This window comes from Asparagus officinalis, chromosome 7, assembly GCF_001876935.1.
Source record: "Asparagus officinalis chromosome 7, Aspof.V1, whole genome shotgun sequence".
Lineage (NCBI taxonomy): Eukaryota > Viridiplantae > Streptophyta > Magnoliopsida > Asparagales > Asparagaceae > Asparagus > Asparagus officinalis.
The window spans coordinates 34,234,428-34,244,737 of record NC_033800.1 but is presented as its reverse complement, the minus strand read 5'-3'; the positions used below and the strand labels follow the sequence as shown (position 1 = coordinate 34,244,737).

General features: G+C 34.6%; 1 protein-coding gene across 2 annotated transcripts in view; it reads left to right on the top strand.

Moving 5' to 3' along the window:
• Positions 7 to 10,310, top strand: part of LOC109850554 (protein TIC110, chloroplastic) — a 14,278-nt gene continuing 3,974 nt past the window's right edge. Inside the window, exons 1-11 of one of the 2 annotated variants that reach the window (XM_020420578.1) lie at positions 7 to 72; positions 812 to 871; positions 1,930 to 2,053; positions 2,184 to 2,252; positions 2,345 to 2,443; positions 3,181 to 3,247; positions 3,818 to 3,882; positions 4,108 to 4,202; positions 5,684 to 5,811; positions 5,904 to 6,004; positions 6,827 to 7,043. In XM_020420578.1, coding sequence (XP_020276167.1) covers positions 1,988 to 2,053; positions 2,184 to 2,252; positions 2,345 to 2,443; positions 3,181 to 3,247; positions 3,818 to 3,882; positions 4,108 to 4,202; positions 5,684 to 5,811; positions 5,904 to 6,004; positions 6,827 to 7,043 — 907 coding nt within the window. In that variant the 5' untranslated portion in view covers positions 7 to 72; positions 812 to 871; positions 1,930 to 1,987. The remainder of the gene's footprint in view (positions 73 to 811; positions 872 to 1,929; positions 2,054 to 2,183; positions 2,253 to 2,344; positions 2,444 to 3,180; positions 3,248 to 3,817; positions 3,883 to 4,107; positions 4,203 to 5,683; positions 5,812 to 5,903; positions 6,005 to 6,826; positions 7,044 to 10,310) is intronic. The other variant, XM_020420579.1, reaches the window with a different exon arrangement.

The window sequence follows — 10,310 nt, the reverse complement described above, 5'->3', positions numbered from 1 at the left end:
GCACAATTTTGTTGTGGGGGTGGAGGATCCGGCGGAGTTGAGGAGGGCGGATGTTGATGGGGTTGCGCAAAAGTTAGTGGGTTTGATTTTTTTTTTTTTATTAAACCTTTTAGTAGAGAATTGTGCTTTTGGGTGAAAGTTGGGGTTTTAGGGGTTCGCAAATAAGAATTATAGGGAACTCTTTTGACGTTGAGCTTGCTGCCATTTTCTTTTTTGAATATTTATCGCTTTGTTAAGAACTGGAATTCAAACTTTAGGAGTTGAGGGAATAGGGGTTATGGAAATTATTGGATTTTTTTAGAGTTTATGTTATTGGACAGTTGGGGGTTTATGGAATGGGAATTATTGGAAAGATTGGACTTTGGTAACACTGGATTTTTATTTTAGCTGCTTAACTATAATGGGGTTTGTTGTGGAATCATTAGTGGGTTTTAGCTTTACTGATATTGTTTTGTGTTGTGTTTTTGTGTTGGTTGAAAAAATGATTCTTTTGGGTGAAAGTTGGGGTGTGTTAGGGGTTTATGTTGTGAGAATTATGAGAAAATTTGGGATTTGGAAACAATGGTGCTCAAAATTTCAGCTGGTATAGCTGCAAAAGAAGATTCTTGCTGGTTGTCTGAGGCTATTATAGGAAGAAAATGTACATAATGCTTGTAATTACATTTTTGTAAGTTTCGATCATTATTTAGGTTGCTTAATATATGTTTGATCTTTTAATATGCTATATTTGATTATGGAAGCTCATGCCATTTTGAGTATCTACTTTAATTGTTGTATAACTGACCTCTTTTACAATGATTCAATGTTTCAGATATGGCGTGAGCAAAGAAAATGAGGCTTTCAGAGCAGAGCTCTGTGATCTCTATAACCGGTGAGTCTAATCAATAGCTTCGATTGTATATAGTGAAAATCAAAAAGTATGTACATGTTACTTTGGTATAAGTTTATATTAAACCTTTTAGTAGAGACTTGTGCTTTTGGGTGAAAGTTGGGGTTTTAGGGGTTCACAAATAAGAATTATAGGGAACTCTTTTGGGTGAAAATAAACAACGTGGTGATTTTCCTAGAGTAACTAGCATCACTAAATTTTTCGGGAAGATATAAATTAAAAACATCTCTTTTGACGGTGTTCTAATCAAAAAGTATATACAATAGGGTTTTAGGTAAGATATAAATTTTTCGGGAAGATATAAATCAAAAAGTAACTAGCATCACTAAGTTTTTAGGGAAGAGTAACTAGCATCACTAAATTTTTCGGGAAGATATAAATTTTTTCGGGAAAATCAAAAAGTATATACAATAGGGTTTTAGGGGTTCACAAATAAAAACATCTCATTTGACGGTGAGTCTAATCAATAGCTTCGATTGTATATAGTGAAAATCAAAAAGTATGTACATGTTACTTTGGTATAAGTTTTTATTAAACCTTTTAGTAGAGAATTGTGCTTTTGGGTGAAAGTTGGGGTTTTAGGGGTTCGCAAATAAGAATTAGAGGGAACTCTTTTGGGTGAAAATAAACAACGTGGTGATTTTCCTAGAGTAACCAGCATCACAAAATTTTTCGGGAAGATATAAATTATTCTTATCCTGATTATCACAGATTATGCGATGCTGTTATCTAGTGATCCCTGTTTATAGAACTAAAAGGCAAGAGGAAAAGTTTTTCTGATATTCTATCTCTGTAGCAACTTTCTGCTCTCAAAGAACTGTGCTAATTGTTAGCGCAAAACTCTAGCTGTGTTTGATATACGCGAAAGCTAAGGGAAGAAAAGAAATCGGGTTGAATTATGAGATCATCGGGTTGGATTATGAGACTATTTTTCCGGCACTTATTTTAGCTTCCATTAATTTCCTGTAGGAGTATTTTACATCCGAGATGTTACTAATTATTCATACTGTCAGATCTAATAACTTTCTTTGCTCTTTCAGGTTTGTAAATTCAGTGATTCCTCCTGGAGCCGAAAATCTTAAAGGTGACGAGGTTGAGATGATCATCCAGTTCAAGGCAGCTCTTGGAATTGATGATCTAGATGCAGCTTCAGTCCATATGGAGGTATGTATCATTGCACAATGGACTTTTTGGCCTAGATCACACGATGTCCCAAAGCTCCACATCATTTCTTTTAATATGTATAAGTTTACTAGTTTTCTTAAATTTCTTGTTTCTTTTTTGTTTCCCTAAGATTGGGAGGCGTATTTTCAGGCTTAGGATGGAGACTGGAGATCGGGAAGCCGATGTAGAGCAGCGCAGTGTAAGTTTCTTTTACTTCTAATATGTGAAATTTGCTATCTCGTAAAACCTTGTAGAATAAAGGTAAACACTAACTGTTACTTTGGTGCTCAGGCATTTCAAAAGCTTGTCTATGTTTCAACACTTGTGTTTGGAGAAGCATCAAGCTTCCTTTTGCCTTGGAAGCGTATTTTCAATGTCACTGATTCTCAGGTATCCAAAGTTGCTGATTGCATGTGATTTTAGGGCTGCCATAACAGAGAACATGCCTTAAGAAAGCTGTAATGAGAAAAGGATTCATGTGGCCAATCCCATAGATATGGGATAATAGGCATTATTGGATAAGACGAGTAAGAGCTGTTTTGAATTATTTAGTTTACCCATTTAAAGGAGCAATTGCAAGGATAGAACTAAAGTGGAAGTAGAAAACCTGACATAGCATCTAATGATCGAACCATCTATTGTGGACCACCTTGCACCACAAAGACACAATTGTTCTTGTCATGGTGTAGATGATAAGAGATGTAAAACAATGCAATGTTAGTTAATTCTATAAATGGGGTGCTATGTTGAATATCATATTCAATACCCCCAACACCAGTCTGAAAAAAATCCTATCAAAACAACCTAGGATGAAGAGAACAATTTGGCATTTATTTCTCTGAACAAAACTGTAGTGCCTTGTTTACTTAATGCTTCTGCATCCTACCAGCTACGTAGATAAACATGGATAATGCAATTGATGTGTGAAGCCACAATTTCTAACTGAAAAGCATGCTGATTATTATGACCTATCTGTTAAATAATTTCTCGGCTTATATCACACAGTAGGTGCTATGATTTTCTTTTGGCCATTGAGTTGAAATTAGTTTTGTGGAATTGAAGTCAAAGACATGTAAATACTTTTTGTCATCAAGCATCGGTTCCCTTAAACAATATTTCATTGCCAGGTTGATATTGCTATACGAGACAATGCCCAGAGATTGTATGGTTTGAAGTTGAACTCAATTGGGAGAGGTAACACGTGATTTTTATATTACTCCTATCTGTGCTTGTGGAGTGTTCACTAACAAGAAACAAGTTCATTGCATGTGATCCTTGTTGTAGGTCACATATATCTAGCTGAATGTTACTGATCTCATTTGGACATCTGTTATAGTTGAATTATGAACTACTTGTTAGCGCCTTGTGAATTCATGAATTTGCAGCCTGCTTAAAGAAATAGTATCTTGAATAAATATTCGTTCCACCTTTTTTTTAGACTTGGCATGTTACAATCAGTAGCTTGAAAGAAAATCAGAAGTACATATTTCTATTGAAGCTGCGGAAAAACTTAATATAGGCGTTCTATTAGAAACCTTCTTGCTTTAGCATGATACACAAACCACGATTCTCTTGTTAGCTCATTTTGCATTAGTTTGTAATGGAAGAGTTTGTTACTTTATTGTGTTTGATAGGTTGAGATAATGTGGAATTTGGAGCCATGATTATGGTCCACATGGTTGTTTGTTCTTAGCCAACACTAAAAGGTATATGAATGTCAGAATATTTATGCTCTGCTTAACGCATTTTACTGTATGGTATTAGGTATTGAAGAGAAGCAACTTATCGATCTTAGAGAAGCACAACTTCTGTACAAGCTTTCTGATGAGGTACACCCTTTACTTAACCTAACCTGTCCCTTGATTTAGTCCAGTTGCCAAGTTGCCGAATTTTTTGCTTGCCTTTATGTAATCCCCTCCCCAGAACAACAAACTAACCTCATAATTGCCCCAAGAAAAGAAAAGATCTAGTAGTTCATCATCTTTAAATGTAAATGTTGTATTTAGATGAGAATTATGAGTTTCAGAAACTTATTTGACCATTACACGTTGTAGATTGCTGCAGAGATGTTCAGGGAACACATAAGGAAAATAGTTGAAGAAAACATCTCTAAAGCACTCGACATCTTGAAGTCACGGACAAAAGCAACGTAAGCTCCTAACCGTTTATTTTAGTTGATGTCCATCTAATCCCTTGTCAAATCTATATATGTGGATGAGGTCACTGAAAATTCATTAAATTTGTTTTCCAGTTAATTTGTTGACTATTATTTTGACTGAATATAATCTGATTTGCACTGCATGTTTAAGTTTTTTGCACCATTGGTGATAGGCTGATAGCAGCTAATATAATATCATTATTTGTTGTTATTCAAACTTAAACAATTGAGAAGTATAAACTAATACTCACGAGTTCAGGTTTTCCCTCTATGCCATTAATTTAAGCTTTACACTATCTGTGCATTACTTGTGAGGATACAGGTCACTGCAAGATTTCAGAATCTGAATGTCACTTTGTTACTTAAGTAGACGGAACAACTAGAGGCTTCAGCTTGAACATTTTAGATCTGATAAAAGGGCTTGCAGTCGTTTCTTCTGCAACTAGTTTACTTCGATGTAAAAAGATGGGTCTGAAATTAAAATAAAGAGAAATGTCTAAAAAATTAAGAAGATTCTTTCTTCTTTTTTTGTTAGTATTTTTTTGGAATGCATTCAAGACTGGGATTGGAGATTGTAACCCCGTGATAAAAAAAAGTATTTTAAGAATATATGTGCATTCATTGTCCTTTAGAAGTAACCTGTAATGAGTCTGCCATACTAAACGAACCAGTTAAGCTAAAAATGATTCTACAAATCCTCCACGGAACTCTGAACAAACGGACCTGGTACTGAATGGACTATATAGTTGGCATCAGCGGTTGTCTCATTGTAGCCACCTCAGAACCCTTTCACACTGCTACCAGAATTTCACTAGGAGAATATATCAGGAAGTGTGTCAGGAAAATTGGGTTTGGGGGTGAGGTTTTGGTTTTAGTTGTTGGCCAGAAAGTCTATCAGGAAGATTAGGGTATCAGAAAAATTAGGCTTGGGGGTGAGGTTTTGGGTTTAGTTGTTGGCCGATCCTCACGAGTGGGTTTTGCCTTAATTAATTAATGTGGTTACATGCCCTGCAATCGGGTTTCCAGGGTCACAACTCACATTTGCCTGATTATGCAGGCTGTCTACTTAATATGTGTCAGAAGCCCAATTAGGAGGTGTCCCAACAGTTATGAAGTGACATTTAGAGTATAGACTGAAACTTACAGATTTACTATTGCAGACACATTTGTGTTTTTGACAGTTCAGAGATTTTACCCATGAACTCTTCATTGATACTACTGCTTGGTTGGTTCATGTGGAAGGCATCCCCTATAGGCATTTTCCATGCAATTCTCTGTGTTATGTGCACCATCAACGGAAGTAATAAAAGGAAAAAGTATTTCCAGCCTTCTGATATGTTACTTTCTGTAGTGTTAGTTTAAGGTCTGCTATACTGTATATGATTCATATTTTTTATTTGAAGATTTCTCAGTTAGTGAGGATAGTTTTTGCTTTATTTCACTTTGCTTCTAACAAATCAGAGGGCTATCAGCAGGGAGACCATGCAAGCCATTGAACAACTTGAGACAGTTTTGCAGTTCAATGATTTACTTACACAATTAAGCAAACATCCTGAAGCTGGACGATTTCCCCCGGGGGTTGGCCCTGTTTCTTTGTTAGGTATGCATAATATTCCTTCATATCTAACTTCATTGTCTTTTGCTAATTCTGTATTATTATATACATGACATCCATTGATATCTTTAAATTAGGTGGAGAATATGACAATGATAGGAAGATGGACGATTTGAAACTTCTTTATAGGGCATATGTGACCGAATGTTTTCCAAATGGTCGTCTAGATGAAACAAAGGTAAGACTCCCATATTTCCGGAGCTTGTACTTGAACATGCTGATATAGTCATGTATATAGCTTTCAATTGGTGATGCAACCATGCTTTAGTCATGAAATCTAGGCCAGGCTAGTTAAGCTTATAGTGTGCTTCCTGACCAAATTAACAGGTTGTAACAAATTGTTTCTCATGAAAGTTTCTGAAGAAGAATAATAATTGTCTTCTTTTCAGTTACGCCGTCCAATAGGCCTATTAATCTTCATTAGCAAGTCCCTTTCAAGCACACCCTTTACTTTGCCATGAGCTGGTTGACATCTTCAACGACCATTCTGACATGAGAAGCCTTCTTAGAGTTTTTCACATACAACTATATTCTGATTTGGAGAAAAGTTTTTATGGCCGTGATGATTTTGTGATGACGTCAAAAACTTCAGAGCTATCAGCTTCTTGTTCCCGCTGAAGACCCTTCTTTTTTTGATCCATTAGGGACTAGGGAATGGCTTTTAGGAAATATGTCTGTTCATCTTAATTGCATTAGCGATACTTGTGGCAATCACCTGAATATAACAAAAAACTAGCATGTCTGTGAACACGCATCCAAGGTCTATTTGACAGTATGCAACAATGCCTAAGAAAGAAGAATAATTATATGTGGAAAAGAGATTTTTAGTGTTGTTGATTAAAAAAATTATATGCGGAGAAGATCCCTTAGATCTTTCAATATAATTTTGTGAGTATCAAGGTTTATTATGATGAAATCATAAATTCATAATGCAGTCCCTCGCTAAAAATCCTGCTGTTATTTTCTTATGCTGGACATTTTCTTTGTAATTTATATGCAGCTTGTAGCATTGAACCATCTGAAAAACATATTTGGTCTGGGAAAACGTGAGACGGAGTCTATAATGTTAGATATTACCTCCAAGGTCTACCGCAGACGGCTTTCACAAGCTTTCTCTGGTGGTGATCTGGAAGCCGCTCCTAGCAAAGCGGCCTTTCTTCAAAACCTTTGTGAAGAATTGCATTTTGATCCAGAGAAGGCCAGTGAGATTCATGAAGGTACTGCTGATATTAAGTTTTTTTATCATTCAAATAGTGGGTAAGTTTTAACCCTCCTAGACTTTGGGGTGATTTGCACAAAACTCCCCTATTTGGGGAGCATTTCATTCTAGAAGTATTTGGGTAAGAGATTATAGAGGAAAATGAGAAAAGAATTAGGGAGAGTTTGTTTTACGTTTTAATGAGTTGAGATTATTTTTCTAAAAATGGAATTTCACTAGGTGTAATTTTTGATAGTTCAAGAGGGTTTAATAAACGCCAAAATTTAGGGTATTTTCATCGGAACTTTAAGTTCATGTTCGTATTGTGCAAATCACATGAAAGTTCAAGGGGTTTTCTGAAATATATCGTATAAATAATCTTAAATTAGTCCCTCTAACTATAACACAAAAACTTCAAAGGTATGGCGATGGTCAAAGATTATAGTTTTATAGTAATTCTAACATGTCCTCGCAGGTTGAATGCTGTTTTTTACGGGTTGAAATCTTTACTCACGCAACGGTGTTGATTTTTATAAAATCCGCTTTTAAATTCGTGGCCGGTAGGATTTAAACCTGTGTTGGTCTAATATCATCTTAAAGTCCCTCCAACCAACTAAAATTCCAAAGTTATGTTGAGGGCTATGGATTATATTTTTATATTCTAACATGCCCCTGTAGGTTGAGCGTCTTTTCAATGGCCGAAACCTGGACTCACCAAGCGGTATCAAATTTAGAAAATTCACTTTAAATTCGTGCCATGTGAGATTTGAACATGGGTTTCTCAAATACTATCTTAAAGTAAGTCACTCTACCATTATATCAAAACTCCAGAATTATGGTGAGAGATGAAGATTATAGTTTTATATTAGTTCTAACAAATAACATGATATGCTTTGTTAGTTTTACGAGTAGCTTGAACTTGATCAGGATTGTTTACTAGTCTACACACAACATTGACACGCTACTATTTAAAAATCAAAGATGGAAAAACGAAGAAAAAACATGCAATAATTGCTATCAAGGTTATTCAGAATCACTTGTCTTGTTAATTTGATCCCTGAGATTAAACTGCTTTAACACGATCATCAATGTAAATGTAAATGTACACGTACATAACATGTGCATGTGCATGTGCGCACATACAAGAGGAATTGGCAGGAAATATTTCCCAGAACACTATATGGTATGGATACATCTCTCTCTCCCACATTTAAATCCAGTGACATGCAATTTAAATTGAAAATCTATTAAGTTTAGGTTGATTCAAAATGAATTTCACGGAGCTATTAAAAAAGTAGTAAATGATTTTACTTTCTTTTGTGTATGTATCAAGTATAACAATATCATGCCCTCAAACAGCAAGTTTGCTTGGATCCATGGTTTAATTCGAACAAAAAATTTATTCACAATGTCATGTTAGTGTTGAGGTCAAGATCTTGTTCATCTTTTCAGATTGTAGTTTCCAGATAGTAGGAATCCAAACAACTTGCTAATGTTTTACTAACCGCTCAACATCACTTGATGATCAGGAAATAATTAAAAATAATTGGTTTAAATTACTCTAAATGTTATGGACCAACATGAATGCAGTGGATTCAGTCTGAATGGGAGTATTGTTTCAGAAATCTAATGCCTATGTAATATTTGGAAATTTATCGTTATAAGGTGGAATAGGATTAGAAGAGAATAGAAAATGTCCACTATATCGTTCTGCATTCTGTTTTCTTTAAGGAATCAAAAGGCCTTGTTAATCGCGGATTGTCACTGATTTGTAAGAATCTTTACAAGTAATAGGCTTTATGTCTTTTGCTTGCATTGTAAAGAAGAAAATAATGGAATTACTTCTAAACGTCATCATCATGAGTCTGTTGTAAGCGTTTGTGCATCAAATATTAAATTAGACAGTGAAATATCATATGGCAATAAAATAGTTAAATAGAGCATGAAGTAGGTCTTAATTATTGTGATAGTAATATGAAAAATCTTAAAGTTTATTCTTATTTTACCTTATAGATCCATTCTAGGTACTTTTCACAAGACTAGTTACTAGTATAGTGCATGTGTCTTTGCACGTGAACATTTTTATGTTTTGAACTTTTGTTGAACAATTAAAATACTGCGTTGATAATAAAATTGTGAATATGGAGTTGTATGAAAATTATTATTTTCCGGATAATTATTATAATTTAACTTAAACTTGTTTAAATAACTATAGCATATTAATTAATTATTTAATATATGGTAATATTATAACATTAATAATTTTTTGTTATTGTTATTTATTAATTATATTCTAGTGGATGTCCAAACTTCTTTAGAATATGAGGAGGTACATAGTATTAGAGGTTATGGGTTTAATGAAAGATGTATTAGATATAATGAGCATAACTGAGATTTACCAAAATTTTAGAGGGTAAAAAAGCCAGTCATAAGTTTAGATATCCAATCCTTTTCTATAAGTAGTATAGATTTTCGGTTTGCACGAACTATGTGAAAAAAACCCAGGACAAAGAAACGAACTCCATAAAAAAGAAGTATTTAAGTATTTTGTATGAAAAAATATTGTAATGCATAACTAGCTTTCTAGTTTCTAGTTTTCTATTATATACTTTGGAAAACTTTATGCGCACTGAAATAGACGTTACAACGTGCCACTAACTAAACTTGCATACCGAAGCAAGCAACCCCCCGTCGAAGCCAAGTTTTCTAAGAGGCGATTTGCATGCTCGAATTCGTACCATGACCCACTATGTGCCACATACTGTGTAACTATGTCATAATTTATTTATTTTTTGTATTACATAAAACTTGAGTTAGGCATGCAAATGCCATGTTACACCTCCATGATGAGAACATATATTCACAGTGGAGCTGTTAGAATTTATGGGTTTGTTATTTTAGCTTGTAATGGACTCAAGGGGATGAATGGATCCAGCTCCTCATAGCTTGCCCAAAGAGCTCATATGTGCAATGCAACATTCTGCTCTATCTTTGATACTGTTCTATACTTAAATTGATAATTTGCCGTAAAAGTTGACACAGATGATAACTAAGTTATGGTGTATCCTTAGAACCTAGAGTGTCACCTCTTCAAAAGCATGGAACGCAAACATGGCATTATAACGAGTGTGCATTATAAAGGATTTTATTGTGTATTCAGTAGATGATGGCAACCAGAGAAAATTCCAGAAGGTAATTTTTAGAAAGTGAAGCGACAAAAAGGTCTTTTCGGATCTAAATCCTAAATGAAAAATAATTCTGGAACTATAATAAGTTACTCAACCCC